General features: G+C 43.0%; 1 protein-coding gene and 1 non-coding gene across 8 annotated transcripts in view; both read left to right on the top strand.

Annotated features, from left to right (window-relative positions):
* Positions 1 to 27804, top strand: part of PRPF39 (pre-mRNA processing factor 39) — a 40218-nt gene that overhangs the window by 9644 nt on the left and 2770 nt on the right. For all 7 annotated transcript variants that reach the window (XM_048852187.2, XM_075130030.1, XM_075130031.1 and 4 more), the window contains 10 exons: positions 110 to 228; positions 743 to 910; positions 10162 to 10327; positions 11038 to 11145; positions 14013 to 14177; positions 14496 to 14622; positions 14732 to 15000; positions 15637 to 15821; positions 17408 to 17482; positions 24209 to 24329. In XM_048852187.2, the coding sequence (XP_048708144.1) occupies positions 110 to 228; positions 743 to 910; positions 10162 to 10327; positions 11038 to 11145; positions 14013 to 14177; positions 14496 to 14622; positions 14732 to 15000; positions 15637 to 15821; positions 17408 to 17482; positions 24209 to 24329 (1503 nt within the window). The remainder of the gene's footprint in view (positions 1 to 109; positions 229 to 742; positions 911 to 10161; positions 10328 to 11037; positions 11146 to 14012; positions 14178 to 14495; positions 14623 to 14731; positions 15001 to 15636; positions 15822 to 17407; positions 17483 to 24208; positions 24330 to 27804) is intronic.
* On the top strand, positions 15078 to 15165 carry LOC125639268 (small nucleolar RNA SNORD127). Its single transcript, XR_007357447.1, has one exon. It is a non-coding gene; the product is annotated as a small nucleolar RNA SNORD127 (small nucleolar RNA).

The following is a 27804-nucleotide window of genomic DNA, read 5'->3' as shown; positions in this document are numbered from 1 at the left end:
AAAATTCCAGTAATTAGTATTTCTAAGGTTCACCGGATAACACAGTGTTGCCTCTCTCTTAGGACGCTATTAAATATTTGAAGTACAGTTTATGATGTTCTCTTCATAGGTGTATCGGAGAGGGCTACAGGCAATACCTCTTAGTGTTGATCTTTGGATACATTATATAAACTTCTTAAAAGAGACCCTGGATCCTGTTGACCCTGAAACTAATAATACTGTAAGAGGGTAAGTTGGTTGTGTTTATATTAAAAAAAAAAAAAGGGAAGAAACACATGAACACAGTTGTAAATGATATGTAGCTACAAGAAAAGGTAAAAATCTTTAGACATTCAAGCAAAGCTGAAGTAGCATCTAGCTGCATCGATGTCTCCATTTTTGTCTGATAAAATAGTTCCATTCACTCCTCAGAGCCTTGGGACTAAGCTCTTAGAGAGAAACTCCTCGTGGGTTTTTAGTGGTTTGATTTCTTGTTTATGGCTTATTTTTATGTTGCCCTTATTCCTTTTATTGTGAAAATATTAGGAAAAATCACTGTAGAGCTGCTTATTAAAAAGGTCTTATATTTATCATATATCTAGAGAACATATTTGGTAACACGCATTGTTTGAATCCCCGAAAGAATACAGTAAAAGCTAAATAGAACATTCAGAGGCTCTTACAAAAAAATCCACCTAATTCTTCTTGCTACTTGAATAGTTGAGGTACTACATTCAGAAATGGCTGTTAAACATTTTTTCAGAGCCTATGAACATGCGGTCTTAGCTGCAGGGACAGATTTCCGCTCTGACAGACTATGGGAAATGTATATAAATTGGGAAAATGAACAGGGCAACCTACGAGAAGTTACAGCTATATATGATCGTATCCTGGGGATTCCAACACAGCTCTATAGCCATCACTTCCAGAGGTAAGGACAACTTAAAGCCTTGGTTAACTTCCTACTATTAACTCTGCTAAATAGGCATAAATATAAATAAATGTTTAATATTTTTGTAAAACTCAAAATTGTTCAATCCAAACAGGAACTTAGGAAGTTATTACACTTAAGCTAGTAATAAAAATGATTGGCTCTCCAAAAAAAACAAACCCTCCTTCTGGGTAAACTTCACTACTTAATTATAAGCAAATACATTTGTGTAGTGTCTTACTCTACCATCTATGTTTTAATAACCTACATTGTAGTTCTTACATTGATACTATGAGTGCACTGTTTCACATGCTAGCATTTCTTTAAATAAATAAAACTAGGGCTAAAAGAAAACTGGAGACTGAAAACGTTTTCACCTTCATTAAGAATGGGCAGAGATTTCTCTTTAGGGAGCCATGGAAGTGATCTCTGGAGCAGCAAGACCTCAAACTGATGCAAAATGTACAACACAATAATATGTAATAAATGACAGAATGTATTTAAATCAGCATTGCCTGGAGCTGCAAACCAACTGAGAGTTGTACAGACTGAGAACTTTTTATTCTTTTGAGCACTGAAGCAAAGTTTAGGAACTGGTCTCCAGAGAAAAACCAAAAATGTCAAAATTCACAAATTGGCCTATGACCAACTTTTCTGTAAAAAGGAAAGTGTGGGAATTGTTAGCAGGAAGAAAAATGTGGTGAACTTAGAAAAGGATGCATCTTACCAGAAAGTTTTGTTGTTCAGCTTCTAATTCCATATCCTGCTGCAATACTCAGCTGAACTGTTTTGTACCATAAACTAATTCAAGAAAAATACTTTATTCAGTTTTAATTAAACATTAAAAACCAGAAACCCTAGTTAAGAGGTACAGCAGTCTTCCTAATAGTTTATAAAGAAGTTTTTTAGTAGGAATTCCCAAGCAAGTGGTCATTCTCTGAGAATTAACATCCCATGCCATCCTATTCACTGAGCAGGTAGCCTTTTCCCACCACAGTTTGCAAAGGTATTCAGTTACAAGCCACTCCTTAATGTTTGCCCTTCATGGTACTTGAACCTTTTGAAACAGGAAGCTGCTTTGCACACCTGGTAGATATTACCTATGTATTATGTACACTGTGAGAAGTCGCATCTCCAGCAGAGGTCTAGGTTCTTAAACCATCCGCTTGTGCTAATAATCAGTTCTTCTTCAAGTGGTGTCCCTGTGGGTGCTCTGCTTTTAGATGTTGCACCCCTGTGCTCATAGCCAGAGATGTATGGTAGCAGTGCCCCGGTTGGGCCGCACATGCACAGTCCCCGTCTCGCGCTTCTTCAGGCGGTTAGCTGGTGCTGTACAACCAACTCCCCCCCTTCCCTCCTCCACCCCCAGTTCCTTCTCTGCTGCCGTTGGCTCAAGTCGGAGCACTCAGCAGCGCCTCACAGCTAGAAATAATTCTTTTTCCTGTCCCTTTCGTAGTAGTTCTTAGTTAGAATACAGTAGACTTTTTTTCCCCTTCTTACCTTATCCCCGTCCTTTAAAAATAAATAAAAAATTTTCCTCATAGGACCATAAATTTTCAGTCTGCCTTATCACAGCAGCACTATACTTTTATATCTCTCCGCATCACTGAGAGAATAAGCTCCCTCAGGGGCATGCCTGGCTCCCCAAGTTTTAAACGCTGCACTACCTGCCAGCTTTCAATACCCCTCTCAGACAGACACTCTCAATGCATCTGCTGTCTTGGTGAGGGACATGTACCGCGAAAGTGCTTGTACTGTCTAAACTTGAAAGCTCGCATGAGAGAGGCAAGGGATTTACAGCTAAAGCTGCTCCTTATGGAGAAATCTCTTCGCCCGGCGTCTGAGCCTGAGGTACGAACACCTCCTGGCCAGAAATTGCTGACTGGCACCTCGGACAAAGGCCCTTCTTTCAGGGGAAAAGATCCTGAACAACCTGTCAAGAGGGCAGCAAAGAAACTGGGCACCCTGTCCCCGATTCCAGAGTAGGCCAAGAAAAGGCGCTCCAATAGCGGCCAGATGCTCTCAGTACCGACCGCACCGGCCATAATCAACAGCTGACGGACCACGTCCCGACGGTACTAAGAAACCCAGAGCTCCAAAGCAGTCGAGCTCTGCCACAGGCGTTAAGGGGAAAGTGAAACCCCGTGCCACGGCACCAACAACAGCAAGCAAGCCATCAGTACCAAGCATTCCTGCACTAATGCTGCCACCTACTGCTGGTACTAGGCGCACCAACCACACAGCTGCGCCGATAAGCTCACTCCAGCACACGGTACTGAGCTCCACCATCCCACCGGTACCGAGACCAGACACGTGTCAGCAGTTCCTGTGCCACACAGACTTATCTCTCTCATCGGTACCACAGTCTCCTCAGCACCAACGGTACCGCGGTACTAAGCCAACTCAGCTCTCCACAGTTTTCAATGCAATCCTCTAGTGAGGAGGACGATGAAGAGGAGGATATTGGACACTCGCCACAGCTTTCCTCTCCCGTGGCTACTCCTGCCGCACAGTTCCCACCAAGCATAGGCTTCCCTGTAAATTTTACAAACCAACCCTGGTTGGGCCAACCATGGATGCCCACCATGCCCTTCCAACTGCAGTGGCCATTTTGCTGGCTCCATACTCACAGCAGCAACAACAGGGAGTACCCAACACTCTGCCCTTAACCACCCTTATTGCCATCAAAGGCACCTTCTGCTGTCTCCAAACACGGGGCCCAAGAACAGGAGTAATTCTCGGACCCAGACAAACCAGCTGACATAACAATTTTCATTTTCCTCCCCAGATGACATAATTATGCCCCACCACAGCAGACGATTGCAAGCAGTTCCAGGATCTCTACAAGCGAGTGGCCACTTCCCTAGATATCTCCCTGGAAGAAGTCCAGGAATCTCGCCACAAGCTAGTGGACGTACTTCACACATCCACTTCATCCAGAGTCGCCCTTTCCATTAATGATGTGATTATGGACCCTGTGAAGTTGTTCAGGCAACCCTAGCATTGATTCTACCTATCTGTAAAAGGTCTGATAAGAAGTATTACATGCCAGCCAAGGACACTGAATTCCTTTTCTCACATCCAACGCCCGAATTCATTCGTTGTTGACGTGGTGAATGAATGGGGTAAACTACAATACTATAGAAATACCCCGTATGATAAAGACTGGAAACGGCTCGACCTATTTGGCCGCAAAGCATACTCTGCTGCGACATTACAGGAGTCCAGGAGAGCTGGCTGTATTTCAAGGAATCCCTGTTGAGGTTACAGGGACAAACCATCCCGATGAGTCGAAAGAATAGTAAATATGGCAGGCGACCAGCTTGGCTTAATAGTGAAATCCTAGCGGATCTTAAACATAAAAAAGAAGCTTACAAGAAGTGGAAGGTTGGACATATGACCAGGGAAGAGTATAAAAATATTGCTCGGGCATGTAGGAATGAAATCAGGAGGGCCAAATCGCACCTGGAGCTGCAGCTAGCAAGAGATGTCAAGAGTAACAAGAAGGGTTTCTTCAGGTATGTTGGCAACAAGAAGAAAGCCAAGGAAAGTGTGGGCCCCTTACTGAATGAGGGAGGCAACCTAGTGACAGAGGATGTGGAAAAAGCTAATGTACTCAATGTTTTTTTTGCCTCTGTTTTCACTAACAAGGTCAGCTCCCAGACTGCTGCGCTGGGCATCACAAAATGGGGAAGAGATGGCCAGCCCTCTGTGGAGATAGAGGTGATTAGGGACTATTTAGAAAAGCTGGACGTGCACAAGTCCATGGGGCCGGACGAGTTGCATCCGAGAGTGCTGAAGGAATTGGCGGCTGTGATTGCAGAGCCATTGGCCATTATCTTTGAAAACTCGTGGCGAATGGGGGAAGTCCCGGATGACTGGAAAAAGGCTAATGTAGTGCCAATCTTTAAAAAAGGGAAGAAGGAGGATCCTGGGAACTACAGGCCAGTCAGCGTCACCTCAGTCCCTGGAAAAATCATGGAGCAGGTCCTCAAAGAATCAATCCTGATGCACTTGCATGAGAGGAAAGTGATCAGGAACAGCCAGCATGGATTCACCAAGGGAAGGTCATGCCTGACTAATCTAATCGCCTTTTATGATGCGATTACTGGTTCTGTGGATGAAGGGAAAGCAGTGGATGTATTATTTCTTGACTTTAGCAAAGCTTTTGACACGGTCTCCCACAGTATTCTTGTCAGCAAGTTAAGGAAGTATGGGCTGGATGAATGCATTATAAGGTGGGTAGAAAGCTGGCTAGATTGTCGGGCTCAACGGGTAGTGATCAATGGCTCCATGTCTAGTTGGCAGCCGGTATCAAGTGGAGTGCCCCAAGGGTCGGTCCTGGGGCCGGTTTTGTTCAATATCTTCATAAATGATCTGGAGGATGGTGTGGATTGCACTCTCAGCAAATTTGCGGATGATACTAAACTGGGAGGAGTGGTAGATACGCTGGAGGGGAGGGATAGGATACAGAAGGACCTAGACAAATTGGAGGATTGGGCCAAAAGAAATCTGATGAGGTTCAATAAGGAGAAGTGCAGGGTCCTGCACTTAGGATGGAAGAATCCAATGCACCGCTACAGACTAGGGACCGAATGGCTAGGCAGCAGTTCTGCGGAAAAGGGCCTAGGGGTGACAGTGGACGAGAAGCTGGATATGAGTCAGCAGTGTGCCCTTGTTGCCAAGAAGGCCAATGGCATTTTGGGATGTATAAGTAGGGGCATAGCGAGCAGATCGAGGGACGTGATCGTTCCCCTCTATTCGACATTGGTGAGGCCTCATCTGGAGTACTGTGTCCAGTTTTGGGCCCCACACTACAAGAAGGATGTGGATAAATTGGGATTTATTTAGCCTGCAGATTGTTAGCTGGGATTGTTTAGCCTGCAGAAGTGAAGAATGAGGGGGGATTTGATAGCTGCTTTCAACTACCTGAAAGGGGGTTCCAAAGAGGATGGCTCTAGACTGTTCTCAATGGTAGCAGATGACAGAACGAGGAGTAATGGTCTCAAGTTGCAGTGGGGGAGGTTTAGATTGGATATTAGGAAAAACTTTTTCACTAAGAGGGTGGTGAAACACTGGAATGCGTTACCTAGGGAGGTGGTAGAATCTCCTTCCTTAGAGGTTTTTAAGGTCAGGCTTGACAAAGCCCTGGCTGGGATGATTTAACTGGGAATTGGTCCTGCTTTGAGCAGGGGGTTGGACTAGATGACCTTCTGGGGTCCCTTCCAACCCTGATATTCTATGATTACAATTGAGAATTGCCAACTATGAAGCCCTACTGGCAAAATATGATCACAATAATTATGAAAGTCTCTCGGAATTTATAAACTTTATTCCAGATGACAAAAAGGATCAATACAAAGCACTCGTCATAGAGGGCCAACTTATCACCAGAACATTACTCCAAGCTGCCCTTGATTCCACTGATTCTGAAGCAAGATCCATAGGAACAGCAGTCGTTATGAGGAGAGCCTCCTGGCTTCATCTATCCGGTTTCCCAAAGCCGGTGTAGTCCACCATAGAAGACTTGCCTTCGAAGGTGCCATACTCTTTGTGGACAGAATGGACATTGCATACCCTGAAAGACTCAAGGGCCACCTTGCAGTGTCTTGTTCCCAGGTGTGTGGATGCCCAGAGATGGCAGACCACTTACCAAACTCCTCAACAGTTCCAACCCCCTCAGTATACTCAGTGGAATAGGTATTACGACCAACAGGGGTGGAAACAGAAAGGTTTGAGGAGAAGACAATCCGCTTCCTCTACTACTAACTCTCAGCCATCAACTGCTAGACAACAGATTTGAAGCCTTGGTCGAGGGCTCGAGAATCCCATCTCTCTCAATGCTGGCACCATCTGTCAATGGCAAAATTTTTGGAGATCGCCTACTTCTCCATTCTGCCCCATCTGGTAGTCCCTCAGGACGATAGATGGGTATTGGAAATCATCAAAACTGGTTACTCCATCCCCCTTACCTGCAAACCCCCTACCCATCCCTGTTCAGGGACCCCTCTCACGAACATCTACTGCGGGAAGAGGTGAACCATCTCATATCCCTAGGAGCAGTAGAACCTGTACCGACAGAGTACAGCGGGAAGGGGTTCTATTCCCACTACTTTCTCTCACAGAATAAAACAGGAGGTTGGACACCTATGTAGATTTACGGCAACTAAACAAGCTTGTAAAAACACAGAGATTCAAAATGGTCACACTAGGCACCATAATCCCAGCATTAGAGAGGGTGGACTTGTTCTCGGCCTTCGATCTACAGGACGCATATTTTCATATATCGATCCATCCCTCACATCGGAAATTCCTGCAGTTCACAATAGCACAGGATCACTTTCAGTACTAAGTTCTACCATTCGGCCTTCCCACTGCACTGCGAGTATTTTCCAAAGTACTCGCCGTAGTAGCGGCCTACATACGCAGACAGGGAATAATGATATTCCCATACTTGGACGACTGCCTGCTGAAAGCACCAGTACTGCAGCCAGCCATATGTTCCACCCAACGTACAATACATCTCTTTATCTCCTTAGGACTTCAAATAAACTTACAAAAGTCCACCCTAACACCTGTCCAGTGCCTGGAATTCATTGGAGTGGACCTCGATTCCCTCAGAGCAACTGCCTCTCCCAACAAAACACTTTCTGACTCTTAACCGCCTTAAACTTAACAGCGCAGAACAGCTTGCAGGTGTCTGCCAGAACTTGCCTGCAACTCCTAGGCCACATGGCTGCCATGACCTTCGTCGTCCAACATGCAAGGCTACACGTGCGGTGCCTTCAAGCCTGGTTACGGACAAATTATGCTCTCCGCAGGCACAGCATAAACAAACTCCTCACTATGCCGAATGCAGTCAAGGATTCCCTGCTATGGTGGACCAATCCGGCCAGTGTCTGCAGGGTGTGCAGTTTCTGCAGAATCTGCCAGCGCTCACCATCACCACAGATGCATCCTTCCTGGGCTGGGGGACGCATCTCGAAGCACATTCTATACAGGCCCACTGGTCTCCAGCAGAGTCCCAGCTTCATATCAACCTGCTGGAACTCCCAAGCGGTTCAAAATGCCTGTTCTCATTTCCTACCACTAATCCAAAACAAAACGGTAGAGATCCTCGTGAACAATGTAGCCACCATGTTTTACATAAACAGACGAGGAGTGCAGTCACACTCCCTAATGTACAGAAGCCATGCATCTTTGGCATGGTGCATCAAACACAATGTCCATGTTATAGCTTTGTACCTTCCTGGCTTCCAGAATAACACAGTAGATACCTTGAGCAGGAAGTTTTATTAAGACCACGAATGGGAGCTGAACACACCAGTCATCAAAGATATTTTCCGGATGTGGAGGTTCCCAAAGATAGACCTCTTTGCAACTGCACACAACTTCAAATGCCCCCAGTTCTACTCCAGAACAGGACTCCGTCGACACTCTCTGGGTGACGCCTTCCTCATCAAGTGGAACGCCCCCCTCCTGTATGCCTTTCCCTCCCACCCCCCTCCTAGCCCATGTACTCCACAAGATAAAGCAAGATAGATCCAGAGTGATCCTCATAGCTCCCACATGGACACGACAAACATGGTACCCTTACCTTCTCCACATGTCGGTCTGTCCCCCACGCATGCTCCTGCTTCTGCCTCGACTTCTGTTGCAGGATGCAGAGAGCATCGTCCATCCATATCCTCAAAGTCTGGTTACTATATGGCTCTCAGGATCTGAAATGACATGTTCCACAGAAGTTCAAAACATATTATTAAACAGCCGTAGGGCAACTACCCGACACACCTACAGACATAAGTGGAAACTATTCGAATCATGGTGCCAACGCAAACAGATGGCACCTGTGTCAGCCTCCTTACCTCTTATTTTAGACTACCTACTGGAACTTAACTGGGACTTTCCATGAGTTCCACCCTTGTACACCTGTTGGCCATCATGACATTTCATCATAAAGTCAACAGATTCTCTATTTTCATGCATCCCATCACTAAACCCCTCTTAAATGGTCTCTCCAACTCCCATCTGGAAGTGAGAAAACCCTCCCCACCATGGGACCTCAACCTAGTCCTCCATGCCTTCACCGAGCCCCCTTTCGAGCCTTTAGCTACAAGCTCCTTACTACACCTGTCTGTGAAGGTTGCATTTCTAGTGGTCATTACGTCGGCCAGGCAGATTGGAAAACTAGCTGCTTTCATGAGGGATCCCCCCTATATGATCTTTTTTTAAAGATAAAGTATCTTCAGACCCCATCCTAAGCTTTTGCCTAAGGTGGCTTCATCGTTTCACCTTAACCAGCCTATATACTTACCTACATTTTTTCCAAAACCACTTACAGACAGTAGACAATCCAGAGTACGCTACTTGGACGTCTGTAGGGCTCTCGCCTTTTATGTTGATAGAATAAAATCTTTTCGCAAATCTCCAAAATTATTCATTTCTATCACCGAATGCTGTAAAGAGCACACCATTTCCAACAACGTCTATTCAAATGGATATCAGACTGCATCAAACTCTTTATCTCCAGTATAAATAACAACCCCCTACTGGGATCCATATGCGTTCTACGAGGAGTCTTTCAACCTCCGTAGCATTTCTCAACAACATCCCAATTGCGGAAATCTTAGGATCACAACCTGGATCTCCCCGCACGCTTTTACACAACGCTATGCGTTGCAACAACACGCATCTTCTGATGCCCTCTTTGGTCACACATTGTTTTCATCTGCTACGACTTCAACTCCGAAGCCCCCTCCTTCCACCGGAGGGCACTGCTCTGAAGTCACCTAAAGTGAAGCACCCACAGGGACACCACTCGAAGAAGAGGAAGTTACTCACCTTGTGCGGTAACAAGTTCTTTGAGATGTGTGTCCCTGTGGGTGCTCCACTGCCCACCCTCCTGCCCTCTGCTTTAGAGTTCTGTCATATACAGACTCTGCAGTAGAGAAGGAACGGGGGCATATGGGGGTTGGTCGCACAGCGCCAGTTAACCACCTGAAGCAGCGTGAGACGGGGACTGTGCTTGTACACCCCAACAGGGGCACTTCTACCACAAATCTCTGGCTATGAGTGCAGGGGCGCAACGACACCTAAAGTGGAGCACCCACAGGGGGACACATCTTGAACCTCTGTTACTGCACAAGGTGAGTAACTTCCTCGTCTTTGCCATATAATTTAGAATAAGTGAGTATTTTTTAAAATGTAAAAATTGTGTATTTGTTAGGTGAACAAATCCTGTTTGTTTGCAGGTTTAAAGAACACATACAAAATAATTTGCCTCGAGACCTTCTAACTCCTGAGCAGTTTATTCAGCTGCGCCGGGAATTGGCATCTGTCAATGGCCATAGTGGGGATGATGCACCACCCGGAGATGACCTTCCTTCTGGAATTGAGGACATAACTGACCCTGCAAAGGTAAATGTGCAGGCGAGCTTGAGGAACACCTTTGCATGTTTGTTCAATCTGCTGCTGCTGAGAGGAGAGTTTTCTTTTATTTGCACGTAGTGTACTATGTTTTTGGCTGAGCTGATTCCATAGGGTAGAGTGTCATCTCCTACATGTGAGCCAAAGAGCAGCAGTTAGTGTGTGATGGACAAGAAGAGATCTCCCTTAGACTACTTAGGTTTGAAAGCAATGCAATTAACATTTAATATTAAAAGTGATCTACAAAATTTTAGCAGAGTGTTGACTCTTTCAAATAAATGGGATAAGAGTTACGGCATGTTTTGTGAGGTTTTTTTTTAATATATTTATTTAATAATGGCCTGTGCAGATCCGTGCTCCTTGAAGGGCATGCAAAAGCGTGGAACCACCTAGAAAGAAGTGCCCATTTGGGGTTGTACCAAACTAAAGATGGAATCCTATTTGGATATGACACATGTCAGATGAATATCACTTCAGAAATTAAGAGGCGGACCATTGGATCCAAGACCTCCTCAGGTCCATTACACTGAGAGCTAAGACCATGTGCACTCTTATCCCACTTGTTCAGGACAGCACCTGAAGTAGCTGTGTATCTTTTTTATATTTTAATTTATGCAGATCACATAAATAATACAATACAATTGTAAACTTGATATTTTACAGAACAGTATTAATCACTTGCTTTTATCACGTATCTTTAGCTAATCACTGAAATAGAAAACATGAGACATAGAATCCAAGAGATTCATCAAGAAATGTTCAATCACAATGAACATGAAGTCAGCAAGAGGTGGACCTTTGAAGAAGGAGTAAGTTTTCTTGTGATAGCCTTTTTTTGTATGAAAGGCAGCGTGGTCTAAAGGCATGAACATGGGACTGGGAACCAGAAACTCCTGGTGTTTCTAATTCTGACTGAATTACTGTAAAGCTTTGGGCAAATAAATGGTTTTACCCTCATTTCCTTGGTTTTCCCATCTTCAATAAGAGTACTTTTCTAAAATCTACCAACATTAATAACTAATTCTCACAGCATCTCTGTGAGGTAGGTAATAAGTTTTACTTTGAGAGAGGCAACGTGGGGAAAATACATTTTACTAAGTGTGTAAACTTTTACATACAGTGCCTTTTTCGTACTATGTATAAGAAAGAGGGTACTGCTTCATAAATGTGGTATATTGCAGAATTAAAACTAGTCAATAAAAAGAAAAGCTTCTTAAAATTAAGTTGTCAGCAAGATAGAAATTGTAAAGAGTCCAACTAGGTGCAAAAATCTGATACTGCTCTGTTGGGAATTTTAGTTGTGAAATTCTGTTGAGACGGGCAAAAACTAACTCATGGGTCGGCAACCTTTCAGAAGTGGTGTGCCAAGTCTTAGTTCATTCACTCTGAGGTTTCGCGTGCCAGTCACACATTTTAACGTTTAGAAGGTCTCTTTCTAGAAGTCTATAATATATAACTAAACTGTTGTTCGCAAAAAGAAAAGGAGTACTTGTGGCACCTTAGAGACTAACCAATTTATTTGAGCATGAGCTTTCGTGAGCTACAGCTCACTTACATCTGATGAAGTGAGCTGTAGCTCACGAAAGCTCATGCTCAAATAAATTGGTTAGTCTCTAAGGTGCCACAAGTACTCCTTTTCTTTTTGCGAATACAGACTAACACGGCTGTTCCTCTGTAAACTGTTGTTGTTGTATGTAAAGTAAATAAGGTTTTTAAAATGTTTAGGAAGCTTCATTTAAAATAAAGTGAAAATGCAGAGTCCCCGGGACTGGTGGCCAGGGCCCAGGCAATGTGAGTGCCGCTGAAAATCAGCTCACGTGCCACAGGTTGCCTACCCCTGAACTAACTATTCATCCAATCACACCAAGTTGTGCTGCATGCTTTATAACAAACAGTAATTAAACTAAGCAGTCAATCAAAACAGGCATATGAAATTGTATATATTCAGTGAAGCCGAGTTACTTTTGCAACTTCAACTTCTGAATTCTTCATACATTTACCATGTAAACATAACAGGACATTATTTTTACCTTCAATTTTCTTTGTTTTTAAAGAGGAAGAACTTGCCTATGTATCATGTTTGCATTTAGGTGGTCTCAAATTGGGCTGTGACATTCACGTTTCATTAAAGGGAATGGGAGATGTGGGGAATTCCTGCTCTTGCTGCTGTTTGTCTGGCAGTAGTTTTCTGTTGGTTTAAACTAGCAGTTGTATTATTTCACATGGACATTGTGACATGGGTAGGGATGGTGTCCCTAGCCTGTATTTGCCAGAAGCTGGGAATGGGCGATGGGATGGATCACTTGATGATTACCTGTTCGGTTCATTCCCTCTGGGGCAGCTGGCACTGACCACTGTCGGAAGACAGGATACTGGGCTAAACGGACCATTGGTCTGACCCAGTGTGGCCGCTCTTATGTTCTTATGGGGGGAAAAAAATGATTTTAAATGGAAAGCTCATCATGAATAAAACAGTGGAGAAGGTACTCCAGAGCAAATAAGTGTAGGTCAGGCAGTGTGTAAAGCTGCATTAAGCTCTTTCTTGCATTGCATGGATTCTAGTCCATGTTTTTGAGTTCTCTGTTCTGTGTTTGAGCAGCGCAAGGTCTGTACGACTTTACAGTGGTCTGTAGTAGCCATAAAGGCTCAAAAACCAGAGGGGAGGCCTGACCATGGGTCCCCCCTTTCCTTGCCATGCCAGCAGGTTAGAGGGTGTATGGTATACAGGGCTTGCTATATACCAGTGCAGGATCACCCTTGCACCAGGGTGAATGCTTCCTTTTGGGGACCATAGTATGCTGTCAGTACAGTGCAAAGTGGCCGTGCCTGATCTGAGGATCCTGATCAAAATTTTTACATAAGAGTGGCCATACTGGGTCAGATCAATGATTCATTCTAGCCCAGTATCCTGTCTTCAGACAGGGGCTAATGTCAGGTTTTTGGAGGGAATGAACAGATCAGCAATCAAGTGATTGTCGTCTGCTTCCAGCTTTTGGCAATCAAAGGCTATGGACACCCAGTGCATGGGGTTGATTTCCTGATCATGTTAGCTAATACCCATTGATGGACCTATCCTCCATGAATGTATCTAGTTCTTTTTTGAACCCCGCTATAGTTTTGACCTTCACAACATCCCCTGGCAATGAGTCGCATAGGTTGACTGCATTATGTGAAGAAGTACTTCCTTTTGTTTGTTTTATTTTATTGGGTGTTCCCTGGTTCTTGTGTTAAGGTGTACATAACATTCCTTATTCATTTTTTCTCCACACCCGTTCTTGATTTTATAGACCTCTGTCATATCTCCCCTTAGTCTCTTACAGGTTCTTAATGCTGCTATGTTTGAGTTGCAGACAAGGCGGAGGATTGATTAATTACTAACAGCATTACTGTTGTGGGTAATTTATTGAAAAAAAGATTATTTTGGAAAAGCTGTTTTTACAAGACCTAGATTTTGGCCCAAACTTGAATTGGCAATTACAGTAACACTTTAAAATTAGTCACACTCTGAAATCCATTCAGATTTGGACGTTTGAATAGCCTACATAAGATTATTATTCTGAAAAGTCAGAGGGCTTGGTATAAATTCCAGTATAAAGTAACATCTAAACAGTTTATCTTGCTGTGTGTTTTTGAACAAGTTGTTGAATTTGACTCCCATGTTGTTCATCTGTTGCAGATAAAACGACCTTACTTCCACGTAAAACCTTTGGAGAAAGCCCAGTTGAAAAACTGGAGAGAATACTTAGAATCTGAGATAGAAAATGGGACACATGAACGAGTTGTGGTCCTCTTTGAAAGATGTGTTATTTCATGTGCCCTCTATGAGGACTTCTGGATTAAGGTAAGGGAAGGGATTTACTAACTAATTCTTCCTGATTGCAAACATTGATCTAGTGACTAACCTTTTGTACTCTTGTTGAATGTTGTTCATATATAACTATATCTGTTGCATTAGGAGATGGTCTGCTTGCAACCAGATTTGACTGCTGCATATGCCAACTTCGTTGCCTCTCTACGTCCTTCCTTACAGAAACTAGTCTAGTGGTTCAATAAAGGTGCTGAATGGGTTTAAACAAAAGAATTTTATCGTTCTGTCATGTATTTAAAGACCAAAAATAAGCTTTAAATTATTCAATCTATACTCTGTTTTCAAATGTAGTATGCCAAGTATATGGAGAATCACAGCATTGAAGGCGTGAGACATGTCTACAGCAGGGCCTGTACTATACACCTTCCTAAGAAACCAATGGTTCATATGCTATGGGCTGCCTTTGAAGAACAGCAGGGTAAGCCTTTTCTAGTTAAATTAGCCTTTTGATTGTTGCTGGCAGTGATTTTTTTTAAGAGTTGATGGATGCATGGTGTCTGCATTAAATATTTACCCAACATTTTTAGGAAACATAAATGAAGCAAGAAGAATTTTGAAAACATTTGAAGAGTGTGTTCTGGGACTTGCAATGGTTCGCTTGCGAAGAGTTAGCTTAGAACGCCGACATGGAAACATGGAAGAAGCTGAACACCTGCTTCAGGAAGCTGTTAAGAATGCTAAATCAAGCGGTGAATCGTCATTTTATGCCATCAAATTAGCACGACATCTTTTCAAAGTTCAAAAGAACCTTCCAAAAGCAAGAAAAGTGCTGTTGGAAGCCATTGAGAGAGACAAAGTATGTGTTTCTGAAGGCTTTATAAACAGTCCTGTGATATTTAATTTCCTCTTCCTTTTAGTCAGTGCGTTAAAACACGGCAACAATGATGACAGGTTTTCAGACTGTATGTAAAGCATTTTATTGCCACATGGAGACACCAGTCCCTCTAAGCTGACGTTGCCAGATTTGCAGGTTATGAATCTTGCCTTTTTCACCCTTCAGATAGCATCCATGATTCCCCTAATGTTCTGAGACATCTTTGTTTTTCTCTGTCCTGCTCCCTTTCAGACATAACGAACAATGCAGGAATGCTGACGTTCCATGGAAGGAATTTATTAAATACCATTGGTAGTGTTAGTGCGGGACCACTTTATTTGGGTGCCAGCTTCGAGCCCTCATGCTAATCACAAGGATACACATACCCTCAGATTTACTGTAGACCATGGGCGTCTATTTATAAAATGACACAGGTCAAACAGCAGGTTTGTTCCAAAACACTTCAGGACAGGAAACCTTTGTACTGACTACACTATAACATCTGTTTACAATGTAGGACACTCTGGTGCGCAGAGCTGTTGAACTGATTAGAAAGAAATGCTGGAGATGTACTTGGGCAAACACTATTTTACAATAAACTATAACTTTTTTCCACAGGAGAACACTAAATTATATCTCAACTTACTTGAAATGGAGTATAGTGGGGATCTTAAACAAAATGAAGAAAACATCCTCACCTGTTTTGACAAAGCTGTCAATGGTGCATTGTCTATAAAAATGAGGATTACATTTTCTCAGCGAAAAGTGGAATTTCTGGAAGATTTTGGTTCTGACGTCAACAAGTAAGATTTAATCTACACTATGACTGTAATGGGGGTCACCAAATGAGGTGCTGTTTATAACTTCGGGAGAAGAGTTTGTTAGATATACTCCTTAAACTACTATTTTAGCACTGCAGTTATGACACTGTTAGAGTTGAGGACAGACAAATTCATACTAAGTTCCTATTTTCAAGTATTAGCAACTTTCTGCTTTCTGGAAAAGCTGCCATTTTGTCGCATGCTTGTTCTCAGCTCAAAAGAGTGTTGTCTTTTTGTTTGAAAGCTGTGTGGTAAGAGACCATTTGTCTAGGCTTTATAGTGGGGGATACTCTTGAAAGAGGACATGAAAAAAAGTGTTCAATGCTTTTTTTTTTTTTTTTACTACTCTAAGATGGGCAGTTGTGGGTGAAGTTAAATTTTCAAACTTGCCCTAACTTGGCTTATCCTTGAGGACTAGTATCATTAATGTGTTAAATCACAGGCTTTCTAATTGTATGCTGTGCATTGAGCCTTCTCTAGGCATCAGACGTTTACAAAAATGCAACTTTTAATTGAATACTTTTTATCCTCTTCATTCTCAATATTACCATATTACTGTAATTTTCCTGCTTTTGGCTTGGATTTTCCAAGCCATAAGTTAGATTTTCTGCATTGCATGTTGCCAATAATAGCCTATAGTAAAATTCTGCCTTCTGATATGCACTGAGTTTAATGGGAACTATGCATGTAACTCACAGGAAGGAAATTGGCTAAGAGAAGGCAAGCTTTTAGGTTTTGATATGGTGCTGCAGGGCAAAATATCTGAGATGTGCTGAACGAAAAGAACAGGGATGGAACTCTAGACCTACTTGTGTCAAAGGAGGTGGCTGATGGAAGAAGCAGTTTTGGTCTGTCAACTTTTGAACTGCAGTAGTAAGATAAATCTGAACCAGCAGCTGAGCCTATATTAAATGAAATTAAAATATAAATGAAATATCTAGGAAACATAAAAATTGTTTTTGCGCCTATTGAAAGATGGGCTGCTTTATACACTGTTACTTGATAGCTATATGGCTCTTCATGCAGCACTGAATTCCTCTATTTTTCATATAATTTGTGAAGGGTCTTTAGATATTTATATGAATTATAGCAACACATGTAAAACACCATGCACATTTATGGTGCAGTATAAATGCTTAATATAAACACAACTGTAAGTAATGGTAGGTTGGTATTTTTGTGGGGGGAAAATGTCTTCATATGCCACTGAAAATGATTTTCACTATATTAACATACAAATTTGAACAATTTGCTGTGCATCATGAAGATAATTGAAACTAGCAAGCTTTTTGGTCTTCCTCACTTCATAGTGGATAGCTTTAATCTTGGTCTTAATTTGATTTAAAAAATTAGTATACCTTTCCATGGTTTCATAGTAATACAGAATTTTTACAGTCTGAAATAGACATTCTTAACAATTGTCACTATAAAACATCCTTTGATTGACAATGGATAGAAGATGTACAGATTGGTAGCCTAATTATGTACAGGCTGTACTGTTTTGAAAATTTAACATGCATGCTAAATAAAGTTTGTGGGGTGTGTGTGTGTGTTTTTTTTCCCCTCAGGCTTTTGGATGCCTATGATGAACATCAAACACTTCTAAAAGAGCAGGATTCTTTAAAAAGGAAAGCAGAAAATGGGTATGAACTGTATTCACCTCATGCTCCTAAGTCAATTAATAGTTCGTGCAATAGTGGTATTGCTTTGAATTCCAGGGTAGCAAAGACAGGATCCTGGGGTATTGTAGAAGTGTATAAACTGTGTGTAGTGTATCTGGAACAAAACATTTTGAAATGTTTCTAAAACATTTCAGAGAATGTCACTGACTGCCCCATACTCATCATTAAGTATTTTGGGTTTTTTAAGTTCATTTGTTTTTTAAAGACCTTTAAACTACTTTGGGCTTTGTACTCTCTTCCCAGGAGGCCTAAAAGAAAAGGGAGTGGTGCTAAATATTAAATAGAGTGTAGCGTATCTAGGTATATCTCTAACTTGACTGTAACGTGTTTTGCCTTAATTTACAGCATTGGCATCCCAAAAGTACTTTAAATTCAAATGCTTGTGCTGGAAGCTGCTAGAATTCCTGGAAATGTGTGTTTAAAAAAAAAAAACAACCACACACAAACCCCCCCCCACAACCCACCCAATAGAATCATAGAAATGTAGGGCTGGAAGGGACCTCAAGAAGTATCAAGTCCAGCCCCCTGCACTGAGGCAGGATGAAGTAAACCTAAGCCATCCCTTACAGGTGTTTGTCCGACCTGCTCTTAAAATCCTCCAGTGATGGGGATTCCACAACCTCCTTTGGAAGCCTATTCCAGAGCTTAACTACCATTATAGTTAAAAAGTTTTTCCTGCTACCCAACCTAAATCTCCCTTGCTGCAGACTAAACCCATTACTATTTGTCCTACCCTCAGTGGATATGGAGAACAATTGATCACTGTCTTCTTCATAACATTCCTTAACATGTTTGAAGATTGGTGTGGGAGGGTTGATAACAATCTTCTTTTCTCAGTTTTTTTAATCTGTCTTCATAAGTCAAGTTTTTCTAAACCTTTTATCATTTTTGTTGCTCTCTTCTGGACACTCTAGGAAAGATTTGGACAAATTACAAAGTATGGCCCCAGAATTGGACACAGTACCTCACCAGTGCTGAGTAGAGCAGAACAGTCGCTTCTTGTCTTACATATGACATTCCTGTTAATATATCCCAGAATATTAGCCTTTTTTGCAGCTGCACACACTGTTGATTCATATCTATTTGTGATCCACTATACCCCCAGGTCCTTTTCAGTAGTACTAGCAGCTAAGCCATTGTGTAGTCCATGCTACCTATTCCTTATAACCCAATCATCCTCTAGGTGCTTACAAATTGATTGTGTAATAATTTGTTCCAGTATCTTGTCAAGTATCAAAGGTAGGCTGACTGGTCTGTAATTCCTTGGGTTCTTTTTGTTCCTCTTTGTATGTTTACCCTTCTCCAGTTGTCTTGGACCTCACCTCTCCTCCAGCAGTGCTCAAAGATAATTGCTAACAGTACCGAGAGTGCTTCAGTTAGTTCCTCAAATACCCTAGGATGATTTTCATCAGGCTCCACCCATTTGAATACACCCACTTGATCAATATATTCTCTAAGTGTACTTTCCCTACTTTGGCGTGCATTCCTTCCCCATTCTTGTTAATACTGTGTTGAATATCTGATCATCATTAACCTCTTTAGTGAAGACTGAAGCAAAATAGGCACCTCAAAATAAAACACCCCAGCCTTCGTGATGTCATCAGTTATTAGCTTTCCTTCCCCACTAAGGAGAGGACTTACATTTTTCTTCATCTTTCTTTTGCTCCTAAATGTACTTAAAGAATTTCTTCTTATTGCCTCTTGTGTGACTTGCTAAGTGCAGCTCATTTTGTGCCTAGCCTGTCTGATTTTGTCCCCATGTGCTATTCTTTTGTTCTCCTGCTTAGCAATTGTCTGATTCCCCTTTTGTAGGATTTCTTTCTGATGTTCATATCCTTAAAAACCACCTGACGGAGCCATATTGGTCTCTTACAAGTCTTCTGTCTTTCTTTCACATGGGGATAGTTTGCTGCTGTGTCTTTAATATTGTCACTTGAAGAAACTGTCAGCTCTTCTAAACTCCTTTTTCCCTTAGATTTTCTTTGCATGGCATCTTACCTACAAGTTCTCTGAGTTCGTGAAAGTTTGCTTTTTTTGAAGTACGTTGTCCTTATTGTGTTGCTCTCCCTCCTTCCTTTTTTTCACAACAATGAAATCATCTCATGATCACTTTCACCCAAATTGCCTTCCACCTTCAGGTTTGCAATCAATTCTTCCGCGTGGGTCAGAATCAAATCTAAAATGGCTTCCCCCCTGGTTACTCCCTTCGCTTTCTGAAGCAAAAAGTTGTCTCCAATGCATTCCAAAAACATATTGGAAATTTTGTGTTTTGCCATATTACTTTTCCAACAGATATCTGGGTAGGTAAAGTCCCCAGTTACTACTAGGTCTTGTGTTTTGGATATGTGTTGTTTGTTCTAGAAATGTCTCATCCACCTCCTCTTCCTGATTTGGTGGTCTGTAGGAGATCCTACCCTGATGTCACCCCTATCTTTTTATCCTTTTCCCAGATATTTTCAACTGGTTTTTCTCTGCCGTGCTGGTTTTCTGGACCACAGAACATGTGTATATGTTCTTGATGTATAATGCAACATTTTTATCCTGGCTGTCCTTCCTGAACAAGCTATATCCCTCTATCCCAGTATTTCAGTCATGGGACTTGTCTTACCAGGTCTCTGTGATGCCAATTAAGTCATAATTTAGCTTATGGACTAATGCTTCCAGTTCTTCTGGTTTATTCACAATATTCCTTGTATTTGTGTGTAGACATCCAAGATGTTGAGCAGCTTCCCCCACTGGTTTGCCTCTTGTGGGTCCTGTGATCTTATTGTAAATTTCCATGTCCCCACTTCCCAACATCTAGCTCTCTGTTAAGGTTGCCTTTTTTATGCTTACCTAGGGAGGGTTTATCACCTGCCTCTTTGAACCTAGTTTAAAGCCCTCCTCCCTAGGTTGGTAAGTCGATGTTCAAAGATGCTTTCCCTCTTCTTGGTCAGGTGGGTCCCATCTCTTCCCAGAAGAGCATACCATGGTCAAGGAAGCCAAAGCCCTCCCGTTGACAAAAGAATGGCCATACTGGGTGAGACCAAAGGTCCATCTAGCTCAGTATCCTGTCTTCCGACAGTGGCCAATGCCATGTGCATCAGAGGGAATGAACAGAACAAGTAATCATCAAGTGATCCATCCCCTGTCGCTCATTCCCTGCTCCTGGTAGACAGAGGCTAGGGACGCTTCAGAGTATGGTTTTGCATCCCTGCCCAATAGCCATTGATGGACCTATCCTCCATGAACTTATCTAGTTCTTTTTTGAAACCTATTTTAGTCTTGGCCTTCATAACATCCCCTGGCAAAGAGTTCCACAGGTTGACTGTGCGCTGTGTGAAGAAATACTTCCTTTTGTTTGTTTCAAACCTTCTGCTGACACTATTAGCGCAGCCATGCATTCATCTCCAGGATGCATGTGTGTCTGCCCAGGCCCTTACCCTCAACCAGAGGATGGACAAGAATACATCCTGAGCTCCTGACTCTCACCCTCATTCCCAGAGCCTGGTAGTCACTGCTGATCTGCTAGTGCACATGTGGATGAGCAGCACAGCGTAGCAATCAGAGGGACAGATAAACTTAAACAGATAAACTCGGCAAACTTTGCATAATATCTTGGATGCAGGCTTCAGGCAGGCAGCCCACCTCCCAGAACATTATATCGGGTTGGCAGATGAATGCCTTTATTCCCCTCAGCAGTCCCTGAACACCAGTACCCTATACCACCTCCTCTTGGGCGCCAAGGCTGTGAGCCTCCCAGCCTTAGGGGCTTGTGGTTCCTTGTCCTCAGCTGTTGAGGTCTGTTCCTCGTCTCTCATTGCCAGTACAGTGTACCGTTTGTTCACCTCGATGGAAGGGGAACTTGGGTGGAAGGTGGAGCACTACTTACTGCCTGAGGTGGTCAGCAACCAGTCTCCTCCCCCTACAGCAGCTGGTTCTTCATCTTCCTCTTGTGCCACTGTAGTCAACTAGCATCTTCTATCCCAGATGTTTCCACAGGCATCCTATTGATGAAGTTCTTCTGCTCCATGAGCCACCTACTCCTGCGCATCTCTCACCTGCTTCCTGAGCGATTCCATCGACAGACACCTCTCACACGGGGTGGTTCTTGCGGCCTGGCTTTCATCAGTGGGGCATGCAGGCCTCCATTTCCAGCAAGTCAAGACCAGGAAGCCGCCAGAGATGACTGTCTGAAGGCAGAGGAAAAGCTAGCAATGGTGTTGGTGACACATTATTTCCCTCCCATTGCAAGTTCTTCCTTACTGAATACCAGCTAGCTGATTCCCTTAGTCCCCCAGCTGCCTTCCTCTCACCAGCCATGAGACTTTCCAAGCGAGAACTTTCACAGTCAGAGGGCTTTCATCCATAGATCTCAAGGTGCTTTACAAAAGAGGTCAGTTTTGATAAAGGAAAATTTTGGCCCTGGTTATCAAGAGTATAAAAGAAGACTAAGTACAATTGAAAATGATTACATCTCCAAAGCGTCTCTAATTATTCCGAATGTTGGTTTTAGATATTCTGGCTGCACAGATCAAATAGCCAAAAACTTCAGTCTCAGGATTCCTTTGGAGTAATGAAAAGTCTAGGATGAAAACATCTAACAATTTTCACTCAATTTTTCTAGACATGTAAACTATCAAATAGAAGTGGCTTCCAAACATCATTTGATCTAGAACAGATTTGTGGGATGGATGAAGCCTCTGGATCCTTTCCAGTTTTCTGTGTTTCTCTTCTTCTGTGCTGGCGACCAAAATTGGACACAGTACTCCAGATGAGGCCTAGCCAGCGCTGAACAGAGCAGTACATGCCAATGAACAGGAGCGTTACCAGCTGGCACTTAACTTGCATAAATTAAACCCCACAAATATGACATACTTAAAATCTAGAATAAACTTCACATAATATTTAAAAGTCAATGAGTAAGAAATGTGTGTTCGTTTTTGGAATAACTTGAAAGTTAATAGAAGTAAATTCTTGAACTCTTGGGAGTAGCAAGGGGTTAATGTACCTGTCTTTAATACTGCAAACAAAATGTATATCCGAATTTGGGGTAGAAGTCTTGGGTATGACTAGTTGAAAAGCTGTAGGCTGGATTCAGTTGGCCTTTTCACAGATAACCAAAAGAATAATTAAAATGGTCAAAGAATCTTCCAGAAGCTGCATCAAGCATCTTGTGCCAGGACCTGTGACTGGTTAGATCATGAGGTTAAAGTCCCCTGTACAAAATCATTTTTTGGAGCAAGAATTAAATAGAGAACGAGGAAAAATTGTGGAATAACCTGGTCCTTAAAACTCTGAAGTGAGGGACACCAATCTTAAATTAATATGCCTCAAAACAACTTTTACTTCTTTATAAGCCTTTTTAGATTGGAGCTCAGGGATTTTAATCTTTGCTGATGATGCCTGACAGCTACAGGAATCACAGTAGTTGGTTTGGGACTATTTGTAGGTGAAAGGATACCAGGAGAAAATATCCTTTCAACAAACTAGAGCATTTTAAAGTATGTCCTATATTACCACTGTGTATAATGAGAGCGAGAATATCCATGACCTTACAAAAGACATGGTCTTCAGGATAAGATTAGATGCCAGGAAGGTATTAAACACTGCACAGATTTATTTCCACATTCAGTGTATGAATGGACCCTGGTCCATGAGGCTGTTCATTAGGAGAGAACACTTGTTTGGCACACAAGAGAGAACCAGAGGCAAAACCTGGACCCAGAATGCCAGGGGCAAGCCCAGACCTTGCAAAGGTGTGAATCTCTTTTCAGTCCAAATAGTCAATGTGACTACAGCCAGACCTGAATGTCTCCAGAAATAGGCCTAGGGGGCAGGGAAATCCATTGACCAAGCACATGTATTCCCTTTCAGACAGGTGAGTACTGGGGACAGAGTGCCCCATAGCTACTCCGTGGGCCCCTCCACCTCCCTTCTGCATCAACTTTCTGACCTTGAAAGACACACATCACAGCATTGCACACAAGTCTACTTGTGAGAGTTTGAGACTGCCCTTACAAGACTGGAACTGTTTCCAACAAAGGAAAGTGACAGTCCACTCCTCACCCTACAGTCCTAACCTAAATTGCCAGGCATGGAGGATTACTACATTTAGTTAAAATAACATGGAGTGTGGCATCTCAGGAAGAATTCCTGGAAGTTTGGACTGGGCAACACTTAAACCTAAAAATGTGTCCTATTTTGAAAGGAGGTGTTCGGTTTAGAACTGTACTTAGTTACCATCGCCCATTATTCTTGTATTGGTTAAGAGTGTGCCCCAAATGTTTAGCAATGTTAGAATATTCCCTTCTTCAACATAAAGGACTTGTTGGCAGAGTCAGGAACTTACAAGTTACAGGGCAGAGACAGGCTAAAGAGCACTGCTACCAAAAATAACTAATGCTTGGGGTCAAAACTTGATTACCTAAAGCTGAGTAGCTCTATCTGTATTTGGGCATCTGAATGAGTAGTTTCTAAGAATTAGGTGCTGCCATCTGCAGCTCCTGTTGACTTCAGCGAAAGCAGCATGTGCCTGACCTCCCAAAATTGGATTCCATCTTTGGGTCCCCGCCTTAGAAGCCCAGACTTGAAAATGTCACCTTGATTCTTATAAAGTATACAAATACACATTCGTGTAGGAAGTAAAGCTTTTCTAGACAGTGTTTTAAAGTTTGTTAAACAAAATACATTCGTTTAATTTTGCAGATCAGAGGAGCCAGATCAGAAGAAAGCACATACAGATGATGCGACGTTGGCATCTACCCAAATGATGGATGGAGACATGCAAGCAAATCAGGTTGCATATAATTATAATGCATGGTATCAGGTGGGTATGAGGTTATCACTTTCCATGACTGTACACTCTGAATGTATGTGGCTGTTTTACCCCCAAGGACCTTATTTATCTGCAGCTAGATACTTAATGTCTCAGATAAAACTCTAGTTCTGCCTTCTTTCCTTTTGCACCCGCACTGCCCCTTTACATGAATTTGTTCCTCTGTCGTGGGCCAAGAGTGGCAAAGACTGCAATAGCTGGCTCTTGTGTGACTTGACTCTTATATAGGCCTGCTTGCATAAAAAAGACCCCAAAAGTACACAAACAGTTGAGGAAATCAGCCTCTCTTCATGCTGGAATCTTCTGCCCTGCAGGTAGAGGACTACACATTTCTGCAGAAAGGCTATTTCAGGGTTGCCACGTTCGTGAGGTGTTTTTTTTCTTAAAATGCCTCAACACTTACCTGAGGTCTGACTTGCTTTTTTACAGTTACTCGTCTGAGAGAAACACAGGACGGCATTGTGCGTGCCTGTGTGGATGCCAGTCTTGGTGTGGGTGCCTCCTGTGCTCCCTCGTGCTCCTGTAGGGGCAGAGCAGCTGCGGCCCTCCCTGAATTTCCTCTCGCTGCCCGTGGAAACAAGACAGAACCTAGCGACTGTCCAATCTGTTAGGCTTTAGCTTCCACTAAACTCTTCAGAACTTTCCAAAATACCTTCTACTTGCTGTAGAAACAACAGATAAACTATGACCCACTATTGTCCTGAAGTTGGACATACCCCCATATGGCATGGTTCAACCGCCTACCTAATGGTGGACTCTTAAATCTTCGGGCTTCAAGCCTTGCTCTTTCTCCAACGGCCTAATTCTGCTAATGAATGGGCATAGCATATGCCTTTTCTACTTGGGAATGAATCATGCACCAGATATGTGTTTGGTGTATTCCAATCGTTTTCTTTGAGGAGTTGCAGGATGCTGAACTGCAGCTCCATTCACTGGCGCAGTCAATGAAGGGCCTCTCTGGATCCAGGAGTCAGGTACCAGATAAAACATCTACAAGCACCCCCTCCAGTAGACATAGGATGCCCAAGGCTGGTGGCAAAGCAAATGCAGACATCAATGTAGCAAAGTCTGGTGTCAAGAGAGGCCACTCCGAACATCAGGGCAGAGACTCTAGGCAGGGCTTTGGGTCTTCCAGGAGAAAGACTGCATAAAGCCTTGAGGGGAGGCAGGGGGATCACTGAGCCTCACACTAAATCTAGAGCTAGAGATGGCTCCTTGTTAACCATTACGGCATCACACACTTTGCAACCATCAGCACTGACCCCAGCAACAGGCACTGACGGCACTGATGTACACATATTGGAGGACTCTGGTCCCATGTTGAAAATTACCGTTTTACCGAGACAACCACGGTCCTGGACCCTGATGTGGGGAATGTCATGTGCCTTGGCACCACTGCTAGAAGAAATCTGTTCTTCCCCTACTATCACAGGGACATGTCTTCTCACCTCCCTCAAGCAGGGAATCTTCTCTCCTTGGGCCAACTTGTGAGAGCATGGATAGACCAGGTGACTCTCCTTTTAGGGCTTGCAGCCACATGGGGATTAGTATTGGACTGCCATCATCAGGCAAGCCAGCCATATCCATATGGAATGCTACCATTGATGTCCTGGGTTTACTGGGGTCCTCCTTTGCATAATTCCAGGAGCAGAGCCCTATCCCATTCTCGGAAGAGGATGAGATTGCACTCCTCAATGGCGTGGCTTGCTAGACCACAGACAGCCAAGAAGAAAGCCAGGAATTCCTGAACATAGGATCAGAGGAGCAATGCAATCTTACCTTGCCTTGTAAGGATGTTTCAGCCTAATCACAAGACAAAGCAATGACCCCAGCACCAGCTGACTTTAGGACATTCTGAAATCAGCTTAAGAGAATAGCCGAGACTCCTGAAATAGATGTCAGTTAACCAAGAGAAATCTCGTAAATTTGATATGTTGATGACACCAAGCCTAGCCAGGATTGCCAATTGCAATAACTGAAGTGTGGTTTGACGTAATGCCTTAGTGGGGTTAAACCTCTCTTCACCTGGCCAGGCTTGATGTCAAAAGATTGAATTTACAAGATTTTTTTTTTGTATGACTGACATCTGTTTCAAGAATGTCTGTCTGCTATTCATTGCATCAACCTGCCGCTATCCTGGCCGCAGCAAAAGGAGTGGAGAACTGATACCAAGTTGTGCATAAGGCTATGAATATTTTTATGCCCACCCCATCCTGGGCTTGTTGGCAGACTCAGTGCGAGAAAAGTCTAACAAGCACCCTGAGGGATAAAGACCCAAAGAAAGTCTGTTGGGTTGAGAGGAAAGCCTATTCTTCTGCCTTCCTCCGTGTTTGAGTGGCAAACTACAAAGCCCTTGTGGCCAAATATAATTTTCTAACTTGGGACATAGCAACAGCCTTTGTTGTCCAGGCTTCCATCAGAGAACAGGAATGAGCTCAAGGAGGTAATCAAAGAGGTCCAGTTAGGAGCTAAGGTGGCCCTATAACCAGCCATGGATGCTTCGGACATGGCAGCCAAGTCCATGGCTATCGTGGTTATTATATGAAATGCCTTATGGTTCCAGATGTCGGTGATTCCCAAGAGGTACAGGCTATGATATAGGATCTACTCTTTGAGGGGATGGAATTGTGCAGCCAACACATAGACAATGCTCTGCATTCCTAAGGATCTGAAGACTACCCTGTGCTGCTTGGGAATGTGTACTATAGCCCCTTAGCACAAACTGTACCATTGCCTACCTCAGATGATATAGAGGAACCAGTCATATCCCACCAAGCAGCCCGATCATACTCTAAAGATAAAGGCTAGATATGCCAGGACACATCTTCCTCCTCTTTAGTGACACACTCAGCACTAGCGGAACATTAGTAAATTTGACAGGACTGGCAGGAGTTGTCTTAGGGCTCGTTCAGAACATGTTACCTTTGTAAGTTGCCTTACCCCATTCCACCAGGTGTGGTGTGCCGTAACATCTGATTAGTGGGTGTGGAGATCAGTGCCCATTTCATTCACTGGATCTTTGTCACAAGAGACTGCTGCAAACAGAAGTAGCTTTGTAGCTTCATCTTGGAGCCAAAGAGGAGATAGTACCAGAATACAGGGGAAGAGGCTTTTACTTCTGGTATTTATAGAATCATAGAACCATAGGGTTAGAGGAGACTGCAAGGGTCATCTAGTCTAACCCCTGCCAAGATGCAGGATTTGTTGGGGCTAAACAGTCCAAGACAAATGGCTATCCAGCCTCCTTTTGAAAACCTCCAATAAAGGCGCTTCCATGAACTCCCTAGAGGTCTGTTCCATTGTCCTGCTATTCTTACAGTCAGGAAGGTTTTCTTGAGATTTAATCTAAATCTGCTATGCTGTAGTTTGAACCCATTGCCTCTTGTCCTACTCTCTGTGGCAAAGAATGAGTTTTCTCCATCTTTTTGATGGCAACCTTTTGAGTATTTGAAGACCGTATCTTGTC

Source organism: Caretta caretta, chromosome 6, assembly GCF_965140235.1.
Source record: "Caretta caretta isolate rCarCar2 chromosome 6, rCarCar1.hap1, whole genome shotgun sequence".
In the NCBI taxonomy this organism is placed as follows: domain Eukaryota; kingdom Metazoa; phylum Chordata; order Testudines; family Cheloniidae; genus Caretta; species Caretta caretta.
Note: the sequence above shows the minus strand (reverse complement) of the source record. Positions and strands in the feature narration are given on the sequence as shown.